The sequence below is a fragment of the Emys orbicularis genome, chromosome 6 (genome assembly GCF_028017835.1).
Source record: "Emys orbicularis isolate rEmyOrb1 chromosome 6, rEmyOrb1.hap1, whole genome shotgun sequence".
Classification (NCBI taxonomy): domain Eukaryota; kingdom Metazoa; phylum Chordata; order Testudines; family Emydidae; genus Emys; species Emys orbicularis.
Window position 1 is genome coordinate 10529796 of NC_088688.1, and position 24433 is coordinate 10554228.

General features: G+C 43.2%; 1 protein-coding gene across 1 annotated transcript in view; it reads right to left on the reverse strand.

Annotated features, from left to right (window-relative positions):
* The window catches only part of RIT2 (Ras like without CAAX 2), a 195999-nt gene that overhangs the window by 137757 nt on the left and 33809 nt on the right, over positions 1–24433 (reverse strand). Inside the window, exon 3 of the mRNA XM_065406611.1 lies at positions 16055–16128. Coding sequence (XP_065262683.1) covers positions 16055–16128 — 74 coding nt within the window. The remainder of the gene's footprint in view (positions 1–16054; positions 16129–24433) is intronic.

Genomic DNA, 24433 nt, shown 5'->3' on the forward strand with positions numbered 1-24433 from the left:
GCGGGCATGGTGGAAGCAAAGATCCATGGTCTCTTTTGACCCCATGTGCCTGCACTAGAGATAAGCCTGAACTGGAAAACCAGATCCAAATACTTGGGAAGTTAAGGATATGGATCCGAATCTACGTTTGAGCTTTCCAGCCCAGGCTCATCCTTACTTTCCAATTACCACCACCTCTCCCCCCCCGCCCCCACACACACACTTTTAGAGTTTCCAGCCACAGAAACCCTGCTGAAATAAGCCCCACTAACCGTTAGTAGGGGTGCACTGTCCAACAATGGTGTCTTTACTTACATCTTGATGAATCTAGTTTGTTTCTGGTTGTGCTGCCCCAGTGACTGATAGAAAAACATTTTGTTTTGCAAATATTTTACTTAGTGTTGCTCAGTGTCAGGGAGACTGAACAGCCCGACTGGCTTATAAAACAATGATGCTCCCAATCAGTAAGGATGAAAGAATAACAAGGCTCCCTCCCACAATAGAGCAAAGAAGCAGAACAAAGCCTTACAAAAAATAACAGAAATTCCAAAACAGCATGACAGAGCCCTTTTGTCTACTAAAGAGGCTACTAACTAACCAGCTCTAGCGTTCAGATCTCCTTTCCAGAACAAGCTTCTCTGCACCAAGGTTCCTGTTTTTACTCTGTTTCCTGGCCTCGGGTGACTATCATTCACCAATTTGCTGCACCTATGCTGCAAGTGGAGGTGTATTAATCAAACTTTTCTTAAAGTGGCAAACCTCCCTGTCATACTCAATAAGGAAAATATACAATCTCTCATCTGGGAGTCAACACAGTCTTTCCATTCACCCCAAAACAGGGTTGGAAGTATTAAATCAGTTCTCCACACTAGCAATAAAACACCTTGAAGCAACAGTCCCCAGCTCAGTGAACTGTCTTTTTCTTTCATGTTAATGCTAATGGTTTCTTCCTTGGGAATAAACACTTTTATAATTTTCTCTTAAATGCATTCGCTGAAGCAAGCTTCATTGTTAACTATCTCTAAACACCCCAGGTGCATTTCGTTTATTGCATGCTATAAAACACTTCCCCCCCTCCTAATTTGTATTCAGGCAAGAATAAAACAGATTTTCATCTTTTATCACAAAAATGCATCATAAGTGGTAAAGGGAAGGAATTAATTGCTCAGTAAATATATTTTAGTAAACAGCAGAATAACAGAAGTGTGGAGGTAATGACTGCAGCTGGCAGGCAAAGGCTCGCCAGGGATTAGAACAAGCCCATGTCAGCTCACACAAGGAACGCAGACTTACTATTTTTCCCAGTGTGGCTCAGCAAAGGTAAAACAGGAGGCCATGGAATTGACACATTGATGTTCTGATAAGTGACTCAGAATGACATTCTGGGCTTGCATATTTACTGCCTTGTGGTGACTTCCACATCCAGTTTGTTTACCTTACAAATCCCAAGAGATGGTTATTTCCCCTACCCTTGAGCTGCAAACCTAACCTGGGATTTGAATATCAATCTGGGCTTTTCTTTGTCTCTTACAGCATGTCGTCATCACACGTAGTGAAATTCCAGCCACAGCAGTGTTTTAGAAATCATAATAGTTGTGAATTGTGAATAAAACTTTCAATATAAAGAAACAGAAATAGCTTTTCTTTAGTTGTATTGATTTTGTGTTGATCACAGCATAAAGGTCTGGTATGATTCTATGACACAAATGGCCTGATTTTCCCGTTGCCCTTACACCATGTGTAATCATTTACACTAGTGCAAAGTAGGTGTCCAATGCTACCATTCTTATTTGATTTCATCTTGCACTAATTAGGCCCACAGAAAACAGATACTGTGGGTTGAATCGCCTCTCATCTAAAGTACCTATCTAGCTATCTATGGGTTTGATCTTCTTCTGTTCATCCCTCCACTCAGGGGGTTGACAAAGGGACAAAGCCTTGCCTCTGTCAGAACAATTTGGGGGACATGCCATGAGAAAAATCTCATGCAGTTTTCCTTTTCTCCTCCTGAATTAAAATAGGGGTCAGATGCCAATTTGTAGCTAAGAGGCGGAAGATAAAAGAGATGAGAATGATAAACAGATCTAAATTCCTATATAGGTACAGTCAGTATATCTGCAGATGAGCTTTTGTTCTTTCAAGGGAAGCACTTGCTGAGCAAAGTTTGTTTTGTATCCTCACACTGTTCTGGTAATTATATAAAACTGCTGTGGCAACAATATATTCTCATTAGCTATCACTCCCTAACAAAAGCAGGAGAGAAAATCTATCTGAGCTGGAGGAAGCAAGAGAAATACAAATCTGAAATATATCTGGTGTAATAAGATCCCATATTGCATTAATAATTTTCTTGAAATAATTCCTCTTTTGCCCTTCCTTTCCCTTTTGGAATGTTTTCATACCCAACAGTAGCATCGGCCAAGTCAGGATTTCCCAGAGCCAGAAAAAATGGTTGAAATGTGTTGAATCAATTAAAATACTCACCCGCATGAATATGCAATGAAAACTCAAGCTGAACCATTTGCTGATGTTTGTTAATTTCATTTGGTTGCACCTCTCTCCCTGGTTCTGCTTGAGAACAGAAGCCAAAGTGCTGGAATACTGTATCCTGAAAGAGAGCTTCCGCTTGTTCTGTTTCCCATGATCATGAAATGGAAAAATACCAAGAATCTCTTTAGAAAGCCTTTTCGTGTGAGATTCCCCGTGCAATCTGGCAGATTCAAAAGGTTTGGGCAGTTCAGATAAGACATGAATAGGTACCCATAGGTCCTGGAACTAAGGGTGCGGGGGTGCTGCTGCCCCCCCGGCTTGAAGTGGGTTCAATCATATTCTGGGTTTACAGTTTGGTTCAATGCTCTCAGAACCCCCACTATACAAATTGTTCCAGTGCCACTGTAAGTAACTCATCACTGGCACCTCAACACCTTTTTGCTTGAATGGCCCCCTCTTTTCCTTGCAGCCTACTTTGGAGCCCCCATCAGCCAATCCAGTGGCTATAGTGCAGCATGAAACACTGCTAGCTTTTTCTGAGCCATGGTTGCCTTGCACCAAAACACTTTTACACTCCCATTGATCCAAAGCCTGCAAGGTGCTCACAACCCCACTTTCTGCCAGAGGTCATACACTTGGTCAAGTATTTCTTCTGTTATGGCAGCACTGTTACACATGATCTGAGTGTGTAAACACATTTTTACTCTGGGAAGAAATGATTGCATTGTTGTGAGTTGGAGGCTAGGTCTACACTAGGGTGGGGGGTCGACCTAAGATACGCAACTTCAGCTACGCAAATAGCGTAGCTGAAATCAGTGTATCTTAAGTCGATTTACCGGGCCATGAGGACGGCGGCGAGTCAACCGCTGCCGCTCCCCCGTCGACTCCGCTTCCGCCTCTCGCCGTGGTGGAGTTCTGGAGTCGATGGCAGAGCGATCGGGGATCGATTTTATCGTGTCTACACTAGATAGATCCGGCGGGTAGTGTAGACGTACCCTGAGTCTCGAGGTTCTGTTTTGAGAATGCTGTTGCAAGTAGCAAGAAGATTATCTCATGCTGGAATCAGTTGTCAGTGCAGAGTTGTTTCCTGTGCAGCAGATATTGGTGTCTGGAATGAGTCTTCTGAAATATGGGATTGCCTGTCTGCTGTTTGTGGCCACGGCTAGTATATATGTGTAAATAAAGCAAATTGTATTTAGCATATACCCATGTCATTGATTTCTCCTCCACTGAGAAGCAACTTCCAAGGACATCCACCTCTCATCAGAGGGGTAATACTGGTAACAGAAATAGGATACTGGTGTCACTAAAAGGGACAGAGCTACATAATGATGTGGTGCTGTAAGAGCTGGGGGCGGGGGGAGTTTGGGTAATGGTGGATGTAAGCTTATTCCCAGTACAAACTATTATGGACCTGTTTGGAAAATGGTAAGTAATTTCCTGAAAAATTTGGAAACAAACAAAAACAATATTTGTCCCATTTTTTTCTTGGAGATTTTCTGGGTTTTTGTTGCGGTGGTTCTGTTTGCTTGAGGTTTTGTGAGGAAAAGCACAAACTGATGTTTTGTTTTGGAAAACCAATATATATCAATGCCACTAATTTTTGTGTGTTTTGGAAAAAAAAACAATTTCAAACGAAATACATATTTTCCATGAGATTTTTATTTAGAAAAAAGTCTTTTATATTTAAGAAAAAGAGTTTAAGTTGAAAACTTTCACCCAGCCCTAATATGGAACTCTAACCATGAACAGAACCTGCCTTGTCCTGCAATAAGAATCCCTAGGAAAGGGAAGTGGTAGAAATACTGGCTGCTATTAGACATGGGTCAGGTCACAGTGATACCTTGGGTCATCCCACTGGTGCCGTGGTGATATGATTTGAAAGCCACTTTTTGGGGGGGGGGGGAAGGAGTGGGGACATCAGCACCTTTGGCATCAATAAACTCTGATATTCACCATAAGTCAATATCTGCTTCCTACTGCCATATATTACACCTATCTGACAGAGCGGTAAACAGGTGTAGAAAGGTAAAGTGACACCCTTGGTTATGCTGTGATTCCTTTGATTACAGAGACAGGAAATAAACTCAGAAATCTTAGCTCGCAAACACCTGCTCCAGCTAGACAAATTGTCTTTACGCAGCATAGGCCCTTCTCCCACTGAAGTCAGTGAAAGCCTTGCCATAGATTATAACAGAACAAGAAGAAGCCCTCTACTGTTATGATCTATTACTGTCACTGAATCTATGATTTACCAGCATATCTTTGTTTAATACCTTTCCTAAACATCAAATGCTTCTCCCAAATTTGCAACTTCCAAAACAAAGTGATTTAGTGATGAGATGGATTTTGTCTCTCTCTGCAAGACTGAATGTCAAAATATAGAGTAGTTTGCCATGATAAGGAATTCAACAAAGCATTCAGGATCATGGTCTGATTTTTTTTTCTGAATGCCGGCATCAGCCTGCCTAACAAATAGATATAAAAAGAAAATTAAATTCATGCTATTCACTTAGCACACTGAGTTAATAATGTTCACAGTTTAGCTCACTAATACAGTGTCTTAAAAAATGGGAATATTTCATTTACACATTACAATATATAAGAGAATGTGCATTAAAGTTATTTTCTCCACAAAATAATAAGCTCGAAAGGCCCATTAAAATATAATTACTGCGAAAGCTGCATTTTAAATTTCCTTTAGATAAGCTTCAGTAGCTTGGTTTGAAACTCAACTAGCACTGATTCAGGATTATGGAGCAACATGTTTTGCGAATAACTAGAAGGATCACAGATAACAATCCGAGTGAGTTATCAGACTATGATGTTTAGTCTGGAAAAGGGTGTTTATCTGAAGGGCTCTTGGGTTACTATGGCACCCTCTTCAAAGCTTGAAGCAGGGGGTAAAAATCTTAGTCTTGGAGGCTGGCAGGATAAACAATGTCTTGTGATTTGCTAGCAATTTGAGAGACAGATTTCAGTACAGAGTGTACTGTTGTTGTCAGGTTGGAAGTGCCTGTATCAAAATGAATTAAAACACAAACCGCTCTAGACAAAGGAAATTCTTCCTTAAATGATATCCCTTAGCACTTTAAGGCCACTTTTTTCAATCTGGAAAATATGCTGCTGCATCAACTGCATTTAAAAATACACCATTTGGACATGCAAAATTGGTCCAATAATTGTGCATATGTAAGTTCTGATTGTCAGGTGCATTTACCCGTTTGTCTGTGCAAGTACCTTCTCCGTGTGCAAACGAGTTTGCCTGCCTGTCTAGGGTCTTCTAGGGTTCTCTTTCTGCAAGTAGGGTTATGGGTGGTGCTTTTTTTTTTTTTTAAATAGCCCTTTGTGGGGACTCAATAAGGAGCTTGGGATCATGAGCCAAGGAATAAAAGCCTTGTGTCAGCAAACGGTGGAAGAACATAACAAAGGAGATAACTGCTGTGTCTGGAGGGAGAGATTTAAACAGGGCTGCAGAAGCAGCAACACATTTTGAGCTTAGAATAAAAAACGACTGAAAGTGCAAAATGTTTCCAAGGCTCAGTGTGACAGCTCTTTGTGTAGGGCTGGGACAGCTGGGGGGGTGCCAGTCACTGATAATCAGTCGGCAGATCTGAGGCAGAAAAAAAGGACGGGGGAGGGATAGCTCAGTGGTTTGAGCATTGGCCTGCTAAACCCAAGGTTGTGAGTTCAGCCCTTGAGGGGGGGGCATTTAGGGAATTGGGGTAAAAATCTGTCTGGGGATTGGTCCTGCTTTGAGTAGGGGGTTGGACTAGATGACCTCATAAGGTCCCTTCCAACCCTAATATTCTATGACTAAAAGCCTAAGGCCTTGTCTACACTACGAGAGTACTTCGATTTTAGTTAATTCGACTATGTGGAATCGATATTACTAAGTCGAACGTGTGTGTCCACACTAAGGACAGTAATTCGACTTTGTGAGACTTTGTGAGTCCACACTAACGGGGCAAGCGTCGACATTGGAAGCGGTGCACTGTGGGCAGCTATCCCACAGTTCCCGCAGTCCCCCCTGCCCATTGGAATTCTGGGTCGAGCCCCAAATGCCTTCTGGGTAAAAAAATGTGTCGAGGGTGCTTTTGGGCGCCTGTCGTCATCCGTCCGTCACTCAAGCCCTCCCTCCCTCCCTCCCTGAAAGCGCCGGCGGGAAATCAGTTCGCGCGCTTTTCTGATTACTGACAGCGCGGACGCCACAGCAGTGCGAGCATGGATCCCTCTGCGACCATCGCTGCAGTTGTGGCAGTTCTCAACGCCTCGCATCTTCTCCTCCACCTGTACCAGAGGCAGCTGCAGATCAATCATGAGAGGAGGCTACGGCACTACCGTGACGGCATGAAGTCGGACACTAGCTCCGACCTCTCTGAGAACATGAGACCCAGCGCCCAGGACATCTCGCTGTCACTGGGTCTTGTTGATACTGTTGAACGGCGATTCTGGGCCCGTGAAACCAGCACGGAATGGTGGGACCGCATAGTGCTGCAGGTCTGGGATGAATCCCAGTGGCTGCGCAACTTTCCCATGCGGAAGGGGACTTTCCTCGAACTGTGTGAGTTGCTGTCCCCTTCCCTGAAGCGAAAGGACACCCGGATGCGAGCAGCCCTGACTGTCCAGAAGCGAGTGGCCATAGCCCTCTGGAAGCTCGCAACGCCAGACAGCTACCGGTCCGTCGCTAACCAGTTTGGCGTGGGCAAGTCTACCGTGGGGGTTGCTGTTATGCAAGTAGCCAGGGCAATCGTCAAGCTACTGCTATCTAAGGTAGTGACCCTGGGAAACGTGGAGCTCATCAGAGATGGCTTTGCCGAGATGGGATTCCCAAACTGCGGTGGGGCTATAGATGGGACTCACATCCCTATCCTGGCACCGGACCACCAGGCTAGCCAGTACATCAACCGGAAGGGCTACTTTTCCATGGTGCTGCAAGCACTGGTGGACCATCGGGGACGTTTTACCAATATCTACGTTGGATGGCCTGGCAAGGTTCATGACGCTAGGGTGTTCAGGAACTCTGGTCTGTGTAGACGGCTGCAGGACGGTCTTTACTTCCCGGACCACAAAGTAACTGTTGGGGATGTGGAGATGCCTACAGTCATCCTCGGGGACCCCGCATACCCGCTAATGCCCTGGCTCATGAAGCCCTACACTGGCGCACTGGACTCAGGGAAAGAACTATTCAACTACCGGCTCAGCAAGTGCAGAATGGTGGTGGAGTGTGCTTTTGGCCGTCTCAAGGGGAGATGGAGAAGCCTACTCACTCGCTGTGATCTCAGCGAGACCAATATCCCCATTGTGATAGCTGCTTGCTGTGTGCTCCACAATTTGTGTGAGAGCAAGGGGGAGACCTATATGTCAGGGTGGGAGGTTGAGGCAAATAGCCTGGCTTCTGATTACGTCCAGCCAGACAGCAGGGCGATTAGAAGATCACAGCGGGACGCGCTGTGCATCAGGGAGGCTTTGAAAGCCAGGTTCCTGACTGAACAGGGTCTCCAGTGACTTTTTACTTTGTGGACACAGATGCTGAACCTGCCCCCGTTTCTTTACCCAGTTACTGTTGACTATCCTTCCAAGTTACATACCCCCTTCCCCACCTTCCCAACAAATAAAATCTTTTCTGTTCCGTTAATGCACAAGGTTCTCTTTTTTACTGTTTTCGCGGGAATGTTTTAAACCGGGGACGCAGACTGTGGCGGGGGGGCGGGCTTAGTGTTTTGATGCAAATGATGCTTCTAAAGTCCGGGAATGACAGGCTCCGCAGTGCTGGACTGGTTGTTTCAACGCAGCCTGCCAGCAGTCCTGGGCGGGACTGGATGTATGTGTCGGCCAAGTGACTTTCTGGCAGGGGGCGGAGGGTAACAGATCCCCTGCTGCGTGGCTCTGTGATCCAGGATAAGGACCGCGGCATAGGATCTCTAACTGCCCTCCCCCGACACAAAGTCACAGATCAACCCCCTCGCACCCCAGAACAAGAAAACCGCCTCCCAGACTGACCAGGGTAACTGGTGACTGTGCTTTGTATGTGTCCTGATGCTGGACCTGCCCCCGCCTCTGTAGCCTGCTACAGGTGACTGTCCTGTCCAAGTAACAAACCCCTTCCCCCCCTTCAGACAGAATCCCCTCCAAAAGACACTCTCGGAAACAGTACTTAACAGAAACAGATGTTTTATTGTGAACCGCACATGAAAAGGGGGGGGGTGGAGGAAACTTGGACATGGGCTAGTGTGAGATGGGTAGGAAAGGACTTTTCAAACTTTGGAACGAGAGCCTTCCATTGCTGCAGCAGTGTGCAGTGGCCGACTGACAGTTTTAATGGACCTTGCCGCCCCTCCTTCTTTGTACTTTTGGTGAGGGGGGTGTGGGACTTGGTGGCGGGGGAGGGCGGTTAGAGATAGACAGCAGCAGTGCTCTGTCCTCCTGCCTCCGGTCTTGCAGAACATCCACTAGGCGCCGGAGCGTCTCCGTTTGCTCCCTCATTAGTCCAAGCAGGGTTTGAGTAGCCTGCTGGTCCTCCTGGCGCCACCTCTCCTCCCGTTCCATGACTGCTCTGTGCATTTGTGACAAGTTCTCCCTCCACTGTGTCGTCTGGGCTGCCTGCTCTCGTGAGCACTCCATAAGTTCATAAAACATGTCTTCACGAGTTTTTCTCTTCCTTCTTCTAATCTGCGCTAGCCTCTGGGAGTGTGATGCCAGGCTGGGTTGGGAGACAGTCGCAGATGTGTCTGTGGGAATGGGAAAAAGGGAGTAAATTCCTGAGACAGATACATGAAGTTGCTAACAAAGAGCATAGTCTTTCTCTGTGAACAACACCATGCACTGCACCTTTCACATGCGCACTCAGGACAAGGTCGAATTTTCGGCCCTCGCCTTATGTGTCTGGGGTCCTGCAGTTGCGATCAGAGAAGCGTTGCAGGACACCTCTACTTCTGCTGCAGGAAAACATGGTAAGCCGTAGACTTGTGGCAGCTTAAACATGTAATAGTAGCACTGGGCTCCTTTCGCACTGAATGCAAGGCCACTCTCTGCTGGCAGCAATCAGGGAAGCATGAGCTCTGCCCCTGTCCCACCACCTCGCGGCTGTCCCCGGGAAAGATCCCTGTATGCTGCCCCTCTGCCGCCTCCACAGCGTGGCTGTAAAGCAGTCCCAATACTAACATTCCCCTTCCTAATTTAAAGCAGGGCGTCATGTGTGACATAACCCTCATGAGGATCTCGGAGACCGAGAGGGGAAGGATGCTGCGTGAAAGCATGCAGAGGCCTGGGCCGTATGCCGCCATGCTGTGCCGCGCACTGATCCCCGACTACCTGATGGACTCATGGCGTGGGAACGTGTGTTACCACGGGGGACCAAACAAGATCGCCCTGCCATTGAACCTCGTGCGCATGCTGGAGCGGTACCTGCAGGAGAGCTATGCCGAGCTATCCCAGGAGGACTGTCTGTCCATTCCCGGGCACATTGACCGCCTTTTCCTTTAAGTTCAGCATAACGGACTACAGAGTGGAGCGTCCTGTGGTGGACTAATCATGAATATCCGGACAGTACTTGATTTTCTATATATAGTTAGTAGTAAATAGTTCACTAAGCCAACCAAATCATGAACAACAAATTACTAATATAGTTAATATTCCTGTTTTGTTATAAATAAAAGTTTCTATGTTTAAATGAGTGACTGAAAAGCCCATTCTTCACAATATAAATATTCCACTTATGTTAAAATGAAATGTTTAGATGTTTAAAGCACTCACTGCTTGATCCTTCCCCTGATTCGGTGTCCGGGGTAAGGGCTGTGGACGGTTGGTAGGGGATCTCGGTAAGGGTGATGAAGAGCTCCTGGCTGTCGTTGAAATCAGCGGTGCAAGCGCTGTCGACTGCCTCGTCCTCCTCATCTCCTTCCTCATCTTCCCCGTCACCTAACATTTCCGAGGAGGAACCGGCCGTGGACAATATCCCATCCTCGGAGTCCACGGTCACTGGTGGGGTAGTGGTGGCGGCCGCACCTAGGATGGAATGCAGTGCCTCGTAGAAACGTGATGTGTGGGGCTGGGATCCGGAGCGTCGGTTTGCCTCTTTGGTTTTTTGGTAGCCTTGTCTCAGCTCCTTGATTTTCACGCGGCACTGCGTTGCATCCCGGCTGTATCCTCTCTCTGCCATGGCTTTAGAGATCTTCTCGTAGATCTTTGCATTCCTTCTTTTGGAGCGCAGCTCTGAAAGCACGGACTCATCGCCCCACACAGCGATGAGATCCAAGACTTCCCGATCAGTCCATGCTGGGGCCCTCTTTCTATTAGATTGCACGGCCAACTCTGCTGGAGAGCTCTGCATCGTTGCCAGTGCTGCTGAGCTCTCCACGCTGTCCAAACAGAAAATGAGATTCAAACTGCCCAGACAGGAAAAGGAATTCAAATTTTCCCGGGGCTTTTCCTGTGTGGCTGGTCAGAGCATCCGAGCTCGAAGTGCTGTCCAGAGCGTCAACAGAGTGGTGCACTGTGGGATAGCTCCCGGAGCTATTACCGTCGATTTCCATCCACACCTAGCCTAATTCGATATTGCCATTTCGAATTTAGCGCTACTCCTCTCGTTTTCGAGGATTACAGAAGTCGAATTTAAAAGAGCTCTATTTCGAACTAAGTAGCTTCCTGGTGTGGACGGGTGCAGGGTTAATTCGATGTAACGGCGCTAAATTCGATATAAGCTCCTAGTGTAGACCAGGCCTCAGTCTCCTCTCGCTTACACCAGTATAATCCCCGAACCAGTCCTTTGAGAGCAATGCAGTTACACTGGGGTAAGACAAATTTATGTGAAAGAAGACTCAGGCCTGGTCTATCAGGGAACACCGTGAGAACAACCCACAGACAGAGAGCAGCATGGGAATGAGTTTCAAGGGACATAGTTAATAAAGGAAAGAGGCTGAAAACTCAACTCAAGCCTCCTTCCCAATAAGGGCTCCATCCTGCTCCCCTTAGTCAAATGGAGTTTTAGCTATTAACTCCAAAGACACCAGAATCAGGCTTTGAAGCAACCACAGCCTGCAAACTAGAGATGTTAGGAAAGCATCCAATGAAAAGATTTTTCTCCTGAAAACATGGTTTCATCGAAATCAAAGTTTTCCACAGGAAAATATTTTTTTCAGAATCAACATTTTGAAATGAAGCAAAAGGTTTCATATTAAAATGTTGATATTTTTAACATTTTGTTTCAAACTGATATTTTGACTTCCAATGTCATTCCTATATTGTTTTAAGCTGAAATGTCAATTCAAAACGACACCGTTCAGGTTGAATAGTCATTTCAATTCAATCAAAAAAGTAGTGGTTTTTTTGTTTTCTCATTTCCAAATTAAAATATTTCCAAAATTTTCATTCAGGGAAATTTTCCCATATTTTGACTTTTTGTTCCAGTTTAGGGTGAAAAGAAAGGTAGAACTAGCACAGTTTCTCATGGGATGGACATTGTGCTTTCCAACTAGCTATAATGCAAACAGAACAGGAGCTGGGTAACTTCAATGCACTGATTAGCAGAAGAAGGAGATATTCACATACCGTAGTACAACACAACATTCAACATGTCATACCAAGTAAGGGCAGAGAAGACAGCATGGACACATCTGTGGTAGGAGATGACAAAAGAAGCATTGATCCAGTATATCTTCTGCCAGCGGCAGGGAAAAGTGAAAGCAGAGAAGGACCAGTAGTTCAGAGAGGCAGGAATTTGGGATTCACAGAACATATAGACTCTTTTTTGTGATGAGAGCTTGCTCAGGTTTGATGGTCTCCATTTAAGGAGAAGAAAAACAGCAATTGATTGGATTCAAAATCACCTTAACTTGATGGCTTGGTCACCTGTTTTTCTTTTAAACTACTTGTAGAAGTTCAGAACCAGAAATCTATTTCTCAAATGGCATCTATGTTTACAATGGCCGCAATCTCCCCTCCCCACAGTCCCTTATCTGAACATCCCAAATTTTGATACACATTCAGATATATACCAGATATAAACTTTTCAGTCTGGGTCCAATTCTAGCATAAAGATATTAAATGGGAATGAATCACAGCATTCAGTTAGAAGTGCAAAGTTACAATTTATGTATATACACAACTGGCAAAGGATTAAAGATATTTTAGATAGGATTTTAGGAAGCTCACACATTTGCTATTTCTACCTATGCCATGACATTATCTTCTATAAAAAGAATTCACCAGATTTTATTGGGACAAATTCTGCTCTCTTTTACACTAATTCATGTCTGGAAACAACTCTTCAGTGAAGTTACTCCAATTTTACACTTTGTGAGGGGTATGTTCTAGCAAAGGAGCAGTTTTAATGGAAATATTCTCTATACATTTGATTTAATTCTACATAGTATATGGAGTTGCTTGCCCTTTTATCAAACTGTTAAACCTGGAACTCATGGTGGGCATGTTACGTAACTTCAAAAGGCTCATGGAGTCATATGGTGTTCAAAGTTTAAATGATAAAACGTTTTCAACTGGCACAATAGAAAAAGTAGCTAAGGCAGGTGACCACCCGTCCTTTATTTTAAGATTATTGAAATGTATTACAACTGATAACTACCATTTTAAATATTACATTGAAGCTTATGATAATTCCGTTGTATACCAGAGGGCAGTAGAAATGTACATTGGAGAGAAACATACATGATATGCTAAGGGAAATGGGGTTTTCCCAAAAGGCCCCTTATAATAAAGTGGTGTTTCTTATTTTTCAAATGGTTTTCCCTTCCTTCCATCCAATCAAAGTGGTTATCCTAAACTAAACTATAAATGGTCTGAGGTGACTTTCCTTAATGGCTGAAACTATCTTTTAGGCCTCAGTTGTAAAAGACTGTGAGATGATTATTATATAATTTTGATGGGGCTTACATACCCCATATTAAGGGCTTGTCTACACTTGAAACGCTACAATGGCACAGCTGTGCCACTTCAGCATAGACCTTACCTATGCAGATGGGAAGGGTTCTCCCATTGGCATATGTAATCCACCTCCCCAAGAGGTAGTAGCTAAGTCAATGGAAGAATTCTTCCATTGACCTAGTTCTGTCTATACAAGGATTTAGGCTGGCTTAACAACGCCGCTCAGGGCAGTGGATTTTTCATACCCCTGACCAATACAATTAAACCAACCTAATTTTCTAGTGTAGACCAGGCCTAAAGCTAAGGGACTTGTGGAGCAGTATTGGGCCAAAAAGACCCTGCCCCTCAGCAGCTGCAGACCATGCGCCAAATGGAGGACCTGCTTAAAAAGGGACAGTCAAGCAGGGATGAGTATGAAGGAGAGATTGTCTGCAGCCAGGTTGCAGCTTCTGGCACCGAGGGGTCTACAGGGGATAGGATGACCAGATGTCATAGGGACAGTCCCAATATTTGTATTTTTTTCCTTATATAGGTGTCTATTACCCCACCACCCCAATCCTGATTTTTCCCACTTGCTATCTAGGTCCAGACTGTGGTTAAGACCGGCCTGGGAGGCCAAGGTCCTGACCCCCTTTACTCCCTTGCTTTTCCCTGACCAGGGAGAGCAATTGGACACTGAAAAGTGAGCAGGGAAACCCCAACTAACTGTCTGAATTATTGGGGCTGTTTGAGCAACAATTTGAGAGGGACGCTGAGTGCTGGTACCACACTCCAAACTGAAGAGAGAACAGGGGAGGTAGGAAGGGGTCCAAGGGAGACTGGTCTGTTGCACCTGCTAGAGGAGACTAAGACTCTCCTCAAAACTTGGGTCCTGGTGGAAAGGGAGGACCTGGGTCCCTGTACCCTTCCCCTCTGCCCAATCAGGAGAACCCAAGGAGAACTGTAACTTGGCAGCTAGGTCTTCAGATTGCCTGGCCAACTCTGAGACTCTGAGAGACCGCTGAGCCATGACTTGCCCTCTAGACCTGCTGGCCCCAAATGAAGCCCCCTACAACTATAATAAATTATTATAGAGAATATAAAAATAGAGAAATGTCCTCCTTTAAACCTCTTTTAAAATAATAATTCTGATGTAACAGCCTGCTTCAGTCACTGTAGCTCAGTAGACATGGTGGACATTGAGTTATGCTCTCTTAAAATACATACTCACTCAACCACATATAATGCATTAAAACAAACAAAGCTAAAAGTTTGGGTCAAATCCTCAGCTGGTATAAGTCAGTATAGTCAATGAAGTCAATGGAGTGGCGCTGATTCATACGAGCTGAGAATCTGGCCCTCTGACTCAGTAATAGCTCTAAACACTTTTAAACTGTTCCACAAGTCTGTGTATGTTTTATACTCTTTTTTTTTTAATGGACAGGGAAACTGAGCTGTGGCTTCTCCATACACTACAGTGCAAGTCAATGGCAGCGAAGACAGAAGAACATTTGTGTCCTGATTCCTAGTACGATGCTCCAGTTACCAGACCACGCTCCCTGAATCACTACAAATCAGCAAGTTGTGAGATAAGTGCAGAAATGTGGGTTGCTGGGCCATCTTTTGAGGATTTTGTACCTCATCTCTTGGAAATCACAGTGGCTGGTGAAGCTTGACATTTAGGGTGGGAACTTCAGAAGTACCCAGTGTTGGTCCAGCCACTTCACTGGGACTAGTGTTAGGCGGACACTGAGTACTTTAGAAAAATCCCTCTTTTAATTGTTATGTTTGCCTTATATCTTATATCTTTGCAGCAAGTATATCAAAATCAATATTTTTATACATAGGAAATCAAAAAACAAATTGTCACTTTCAGATTTACCTACTGCCTTCTCCTAGCTAAAACCATGACAGAGTTTTGCTTACTAGAAACGTGAGATTTGGGGGGGAGAGAACCAAATGACTGAAGTGGCTGAGGGGACCTCCAAGAATCTGGAGTGGGCTGAAACAGGCAATAAACTTTCTCTGGAGTGCCCTAGTGCTTTCCAGTGTGATATATAACAATATGGTCCTCACAGATTTTCCAGATTTTCCAGAACTACTAGTGGAATAGTAGAGCAAGACTTACAACATCCATCTAACTATGCACTCCCTACAGACTGACAGAGGTGAATCCACTATATAACTGTTTCAAATAGTGCTGGGCTTGATTTTATTCTATTTTTTCTTTAACCTTACTGTATAATATAATAATAATAATTAAAAAAACCTTCCTTGATTGATGTCTACAGACATTTATCACCAAACCATTGGCAATGGAATTTAAGATAGAGGGGGGAAATATAAATATATCGAATAGTATCAGTAAACTGCAAAATACTGGTATTATTGACTAGAGACATCAGAAACATTAAGATCAAATGTGCAGTAAAATTTATGCATGTCTTTATTACAACACATTCTCCATGTGTATATGTGAAAACCCTGTATTGTACTAATCATTTGCTCTAATGTTGCCTATCTCTACTGGTCAAGTAACTGAGTCACATTATATTTCTGATGCTCCCCTTGATCTCTTTTGTACTAATTTCCACATGTTGTGCCGACACTGCTCCTTTCATGCCTGAATAGTGAAGCTTGTCTCCGTCCTTATGACCCATATATTGGAGGTTAAGGTCTTTGCTTTTACCTCTGTTACAAAAGTATACATTAAGATACTACTCACCTGTCCAGCAGTGTCTAGAATGTCCAAGTAAGCTGGTTCATCATCTATTCGTACTTGAGTTTTATAAGCATCCTCTGAAAAACACAAGGCAATGGGGGCAGCTTAGCAAATAGAAAAGGAAACAAATTTGCAGCCTTAGACTCATAGACTCATAGATTTTAAGGTCAGAAGGGACCATTATGATCATCTGGTCTGACCTCCTGCACAACACAGGCCACAGAATCTCACCCACCCACTCCTGTAACAACCCCCTAACCTATGTCTGAGTTATTGAAGTCCTCAAATCGTGATTTAAGACCTAAAAGTGCAGAGAATCCTCCAGCAAGTGACCCGGGCTCCATGCTGCAGAGGAAGGCAAAAAACCTCCAGGGCCTCTGCCAATCTGCCCTGGAGGAAAATTCCTTCCCGAACCCAAATATGGCGATCAGTTAAACTCTGAGCATGTGGGCAAGACTCCCCAGCCAGCACCCAGGAAAGAATTCTCTGTAGTAACTCAGATCCCACCCCATCTAACATCCCATCACAGACCATTGGGCATATTTACCTGCTAATAATCAAAGATCAATTAATTGCCAAAATTAGGCTATCCTATCATACCATCCCCTTCATAAACTTATCAAGCTTAGTCTTGAAGCCAGATATGTCTTTGCCCCCACTGCTCCCCTTGGAAGGCTGTTCCAGAACTTCACTCCTCTAATGGTTAGAAACCTTCGTCTAATTTCAAGTCTAAACTTCCTAATGGCCAGTTTATATCCATTTGTTCTTGTGTCCACATTGGTACTAAGCTTAAATAATTCCTCTCCCTCCCTGATATTTATCCCTCTGATATATTTATAAAGAGCAATCATATCTCCCCTCAGCCTTCTTTTGGTTAGGCTAAACAAGCCAAGCTCTTTGAGTCTCCTTTCATAAGACAGGTTTTCCATTCCTCGGATCATCCTAGTAGCCCTTCTCTGAACCTGTTCCAGTTTGAATTCATCCTTCTTAAACATGGGAGACCAGAACTGCACACAGTATTCCAGATGAGGTCTCACCAGTGCCTTGTATAATGGTACTAACACCGCCTTATCTTTACTGGAAATACCTCGCCTGATGCATCCCAAGATCACATTAGCTTTTTTCACGGCCATATCACATTGGCGGCTCATAGTCATCCTGTGATTAACCAATGTGATTAACCTCTGAGGTCCTTCTCCTCCTCTGTTACTTCCAACTGATCTGTCCCCAGTTTATAACCAAAACTTCTTGTTATTAATCCCTAAATGCATGACCTTGCACTTTTCACTATTAAATTTCATCCTATTACTATTACTCCAGTTTACAAAGTCATCCTGATCTTCCTGTATGATATCTCAGTCCTTCTCTGTGTTAGCAATACCTCCCAGCTTTGTGTCATCCACAAACTTTATTAGCACATTCACACTTTTTGTTCCAAGGTCAGTAATAAAAAAATTAAATAAGATTGGTCCCAAAACCGATCCCTGAGGAATTCCACTAGTAACCTCCTTCCAGCCTGACAGTTCACCTTTCAGTATGACCCATTGTAGTCTCCCCTTTAACCAGTTCCTTATCCATCTTTCAATTTTCATATTGATCCCCATCTTTTCCAATTTAGCTAGTAATTCACCATGTGGAACCGTATCAAATGCCTTACTGAAATCGAGGTAAATTAGATCCACTGCGTTTCCTTTGCCTAAAAAATGTGTTACCTTCTCAAAGAAGGAGATCACGTTGGTTTGGCACGATCTACCTTTTGTAAAACCATGTTATATTTTGTCCCAATTACCACTGACGTCAATGTCCTTAATTACTTTCTCCTTCAAAATTTCTCCTTAGAGTGGGATTTTCAAAAGGCCTCAGTGTAGGCTTCTGTCCGCTCCCACTAAAGGCAACAGGTGTTTTACTATTGATTTCAATGGCAGCAGAACTAAGCCAATGCTGAGGCCTTTTAAAAATCTCACCATAAGTCCAAAGTTAGAGCTTATAAGGAACTTAGGAAAGGAGAAACGAACCATGCATTTTTATTACAATTCCCCAATACACTGAATGAAAGAAATTCACTCCATTTAGAAAGCTTGCACAAAGCCAATGCACCACTTAATCCCCACTGATGCCTAGGTCTTTTTCTGGCTTACTGCCCAAGTGTGAATTTCACCTAATAGGAATAATACTATGCACTTCCATAGTGGCTTTCATCCACATACCTCAAAGCCCTGAACAAAAGACCATTGGAATTAGTGGGGAAGAAATTTATTGGCTTCACTGAGCTTTGGATCAGCCCCTTGGTAGACATTAATTAATCACACCTTACAACATCCCTGTAAGGTAGGTAAATGGATTTATTTTTTAATAAATCATTTCAGTATTCTCACCCTTAACCACTGTGCTTGGCGTACCATTCTATTCACCCTTTGTTTGTCAAGCTAAATATATTTTTTAAGGGCTAACTAATATTTGTGTATGTTGTTTTGCTCAAATTTATATTTCATTCCTCTCTCATTGTTTATATTCCCCTGTTAAGGCTAAATGGAGCCGAGGCATTGGACAATATTTATATTGGAAATAGTTGTAGAAATTATCTGTGCTGTTTAATTAAACGATAATGAATGGCAGACTGTGTGGTTATGCTGATTGATGGTGTACCTTGGCTGTGCAGCGAGGCATGAGGTGAAGACAAGTGCTTCCAATGCACCTGAGAAGTGTCATTAATCAGCATGAGTATATGGTCAGAAGTGTCCTATGGCTTGAGGGTGCAAGCCCTCTACAATCAGAACTCCCATTGAAATCGATGAGAGTCCCAGGGACAGAGAATTTTCAGGGCTGGGTCCTTAATGGCATTACATTGTGGGTAGCAGAAAATATAAATAGTACATTCAAACTCATTTCTTAGAGATGTTGAACTCCTCAGTTACACATATATTATAATAGCTTATTCAAAAATATATATTAAAAGAACAGTAGGGCTGTACAATAAAGCATGCACAAATGAAGAATGGCCAAAGTAAATGTTGCGTCAACAACCTTAACTCTGCCCCCTTCTGTGCACACGTTACCATTTAGGGTATGTCTACGCAGCAGAAACTGTGCTCAGACCTGGGCTATCGTCAATCCAACTAGTGTGGTTAACAAACAGTAGTGAACAGCACAGTACAGCATGGATTCCAGAGTGGGCTAGTGAGTAAAATGTGCACCCAAGATCCATTCCACACGTATGCTGAAACCCACAGTGCACTGTCTTCATTGTTATTGGTACCTGTGCTAGCCGGGTTCAAGCTGACTCAGGTAGGCTAGCCTGAGCACAGCCTAAAGACAGCCTAAAGACCACTGTCTTTAATGACATGATCTCACACTATTATTTCCTGTTTCAGGCTCCAACTCAGCAAACTATTGACACACATGCCTGACTTTAAGCAAATGAGTATTCCCATTGGCAATAGAATTACTCACGTGCTTGAAGTATGTGTATTGAGTATGTGATTAGCCCCATGCCTCATCATCCAATCCAATGTGCAGTGTGTCAATGGATATCTTTCCATTGGGTGTTGAGGGTGTTCCTCAATTCGTAGGCTGGATAATACACAGTGCATGAAATAGCACAACATTTTAACTACTCTATCCAGGTGTGAAGGGGAAAGTGGCATGCCGTGCCACTGCTATCCGTCAAGCAAAAATTAATACAAAATGATTTATTTCCTCAATGTAAGTTTAATTGTGAATATTTTAAAATAATTATTTAAAATGCATTGTATGTGCTTCTATGTAATATGTGTCATCCTCCCAACTCCATTCCTGGCTCTGTTGCTTCACTCTCTCCAGCCCACATGTTGCAGTCCAATTTCTGCTGTCACTTGGACCAGTGTAAATTCAAAGTCTCCTGACTTCAGTGCAATTCCTTCAGATGGGCACTGTTGTAACTGAAAACAAAACAAAGGCAGAAATGAGGCAAGAACCCAAAACACTCGCTACCAGAGATGAGCTGGTGAGAGCCTCTTGCTAACAAAACCGCCCGTAAGCTTCCATGAAGGAGAATCTCAGCTTCCAATGTAAAATAAATAAAGTGCTGATGCTCCACTGTGTTACTCCAGCTGGATTCCAGTGTAATTCCACTGGAACCAACAGGGTTCCTCTGGTGTAAATCCAGAGCAATACAATCTGTATTATTTCCTACCTAACATTTTTGTTGTATTTTTGTGAACTACACTGTACACTGAGCAGAGCTTTGAGTTGCTCTCAGCAATGTCCACATGTTTGACTTCAATGAATCTCTGTGCATGGATCTGATTTAGTTTAAGACAAAAAGCAGTAGATGGGTGAAACAAACATATGACAGTGTGAACTGGGCCAGAGTGGGGCGGGGCATGGCACACAGTAATTCGAACATAGACCGTCTGCATACAAAGTTTGTAGATGTAATGAGCCAATCAGTGGTAGCAATATCTAAACCATCACAATCTAAATAAGAGTAGAAATATTGTTACGGCTAGTTGAAAATTTTCTGTCAACTCTTTTTGGACAAAAACCTGGGTTTTCAACTAAACAAAAGTTGTCACAGCAAGTGTCCACATTCCTTGGGACATTCATTGGAAAACCAAAAGCCACAACACCAAAAAATTTAAGCTGAATTTTTTTGGCGGGTGGGGGGGAGAGGGGTTTCAAGATTTTTGATGAATATTCAGAATTTTCCTTGGGGAAAAAACATTGTAATTGTCCCTATTATAATGAGTATTATTAATTATTTTATTATTAACTTTTTCTTCCTTCCATTGTTCTCTCATTTCAGATGAGAGGAAACACTTTTTGAAATGAGTTTAACATACTTTGCTGTCTTGACCCCACCGTTGTCTTTTGTATTCTTTACATATTCTGTATTAGTTTTTGTGATTCCTGTTTTCCTGCAAGATTTACGGAATCTTTCCTTCCTTTTTTTTTAACCATTCTGACTATAGGAACATAGTTCTGGAGATAGGAACACATTAATTACTTCAGATTGGAACTGCCATAAATTTTATCTTAGCACCAGCTAACCTGGGTTCATAAAAAAAATTATCAGACAGCTTCTTCTGGTGCAAGCAGGCAACCTCTTTATGGCAAATTGACTTGCATGGGCTACAACCAAAAGGAAATTTGGAATGGACTTTTCATCTGCATCATAAAGACGTTCTATTTCCTGAAATCTAGGTGACCTGCCTTGTTCCTGCAGTAGCTAATGCTGTTCACATCCAGGCCATCAAATTTTCCCCCTTCCTCTCTATCTTCCACACTATCAATCACATGCACTTACAAACAAGCAGTGACTCCCTTGTATACCCAAGCCAAAATGTGTTTTATTTTGCTAGTTGGGTGCCAGATGAGCAGAAGGATGTTCAGCTCAGTCAGTCAGACTCCGCGGGTCTGCATCTTTTTGCTTTTATTGTGTGCCAAAAGAAGAACAGATGACCCTCTCTTGATGTGCATATATTACCTGCTACACTCTCATGTCGGTTCCTGGATTCTTACACACATACGGCCTGGTCAATCTTAGTCAGTAATAAAAGCTAAAAGCTTCTTTCCTCCTAACAGGTCACTCTGTTTTGTTTCTCAGCTAACCACAATGTCCCCCCTTTAAAGTCATTATGTATCCTTCTTAAGCATCTGCTCTCAAATTAAGCTTCTCCCTCTTGTTGGGCTGCCTAATGGCTCAGCTCTCTGTACTGCAGAGCAAGACTGATAACACACAGCTGCTGAAGGAGCCTGATTGATTTGTAGATAGGTAACTTACTCATTAATTTGCTCAATGGTCCCAAATGCAATTCAGTGCCTTCCAAGTTCTAGGATGTATTCCCTGGCACTCTTTCTATCTCAGTGCTGTCTGTAGATACACACAAAACTATCTTTCTCCCTCAACACCTGCTTCTAGGTGTATTCCTTTGTTTCCCTTTCTTTCTTTGCTGAAAATCAGCAGAGATGGGTGCAGCTTAGGGTACGTCTACACTTACCGGAAGGTCCGGCGGCAGGCAATCGATGTTCTGGGATCGATTTATCGCGTCTGGTTTAGACGCGATAAATCGATCCCGGATCGATCCCGGAAGTGCTCGCCGTCGACGCCGGTACTCCAGCTCGGCGAGAGGAGTACGCGGCATCGACGGGGGAGCCTGCCTGCCGCGTCTGGACCCGCGGTAAGTTCGGACTAAGGTACTTCGAATTCAGCTACGTTATTAACGTAGCTGAATTTGCGTACCTTAGTCCGAAGTGGGGGCTTAGTGGGGACCAGGCCTTAGCTTCTGTTCGGGTGTTGATTTTCTGTAGTCATAAAATGAAACATCATTAATGGTGATGGGGTTGAGCAAGAGGACCCAGTGGGGGTATTTTGATTTGAGGGCTGTCTTCTCCCATTCTGCACATGCTATCAGACATTATATTACTAAGCAAATCAGAAAAGAAGAACCCACTCGCTCTCCGCTCACAACTAGCAAAGGCACCAGAAATTCTGAAAGTGACCCAAGTGAAAAATGAATCTGCAGCAAACTGAGTGTGATGGGAAATGTTTGAAGGTACCATGGTCATGAGTAGGGGATAGATAGACAGTGAGAGGGAGATAAAATATGGTGTTGGACATGCAATCCAATGTAAAAGCTTCTTTTTCAAATGACTGAGGTCAAGGGTGTTAGCTCAAGACTGCCAGAAATCCAAACTGAGTACTACATTCTGCTTTTGTACCGCACCTAGCACATGGGGCCCTGGTCCATGATTAGAACTCCTAGGTGTTACAACAATATAAATACATAATCAAAGCTGTTTACGTTTCTGAGGGTGTCTGAAAGAATATTGTTGGGGTATCATTAAAACTAACTAAAAACCAAGGCCTAAAAACCAGAACACTTAACATTTTGTAACAGGAAAAATATTGATAAGATTTAGCTATACAAAAGTAGAAAGGTTTTGGACTTTGAGTAAAATAAAAAATCCCCTGACAAATTAGTGTTTACAGAGCATAAGAAATGTTGACATTAAAGAACCACAGCGTCCTTTCTAAAATGTCGCTTCTAATATAATAAGCAGGAGGAAATATACTTATGAAAACACACACTGATCTATAACATTAAAATGAAGGGTTGCTAATGATAAGATTAAAAGCTTTGCTAGGTATGTTTTTAATAAATTGTAATTATGGATATTGAGGAAATATAGATAAGGTAACACACGGGCCAAAGTTTTGCCTGGCATGAGTGTATTTTTGTTAATTTCCCTTTAATACAATTTGCTGATTGGTTTAAAATGATATTGTTGGCAAGATAAGTAACCTGTCATGCTGGAAGATGTAAGTAAGAGATACAAACATATAAAGATAAACAAAAACTCCCTTGTTCTGGGAACTTAGGAACAGGGCGACCCAGGGTAACATGACACAAAACTATAAATTCAGCAGAAAATTGTAGGCAATAGGTGATTAATGCTTGCACATGCATAATGTACGGCTTGTGTAAAATGCATTAGATAATGTGTTGAATGCTGATTGAAGGAAAATTAGGTAATGGAGAATGTGAAAACTTATAAGAATACATATAAAAATGGGCCCCAAACTGGAGAAACACTGGATCAGAAACTAAAGAATGGGACTGAAGGATCAGACCAGGAGATCAGGGGAGGTGACAACCATCATGGAAGAAGGAAGGACTTCACGGTGCTCCAGAATGAGGTAATTTGGGCACATTTAGCTATTCCCTCTTGTCTGTTATTACTTATTGGCATAAATGCATGTCACTTATGGTATCTAGACAATAATTCTGTCTGAAATTGTATTACATAAAGGCAAAATTGATAAAGCAGAAATTGGGTTGACTCAGTTTCCCACTCTACACTCCCAACAGATATGCTTTTAGGTATGATAAATGCCACATATGTAGTGGGTGCCTGAAATGTGAAGAAATACCCAACACTATGAAGGGCTCAGGACTAGAAACAGACTTAAGACACAAATTTCCTGATTCAGATCAGAATGTCCCAAAGTTTGGGGTGATAGATTGATTGATACTGTCTCTAGCCCCCAAGAAACCTGGGCTGGTTTCTGAGATATATGCAGCATTCCACCATTTCATTCTGAGGTTGCAGGCATTGTGCTTTCACGATCAGAGTCAGAATGGGCTCGGATGCCAGTGGCAATGTTCACAGGAATCCTTGGAAAGCAGAAACACTAGGTTTTGCTGCCCAGCTCTAATTAGGACTCACACAATGGAGACAAAAAGCTAGAAAACAAAGTGCCATCTCTTTTTCATGGAACAAACAAAGACAAAAAGCCAAATGAAACACGTAAAGAGCATGTGAACAAAAAGAAGCCAACTGGGGTCCCTGCATCTAGAGGTATATTAGCTGACAGAGATTTACTGGGAATATCTGCTACAG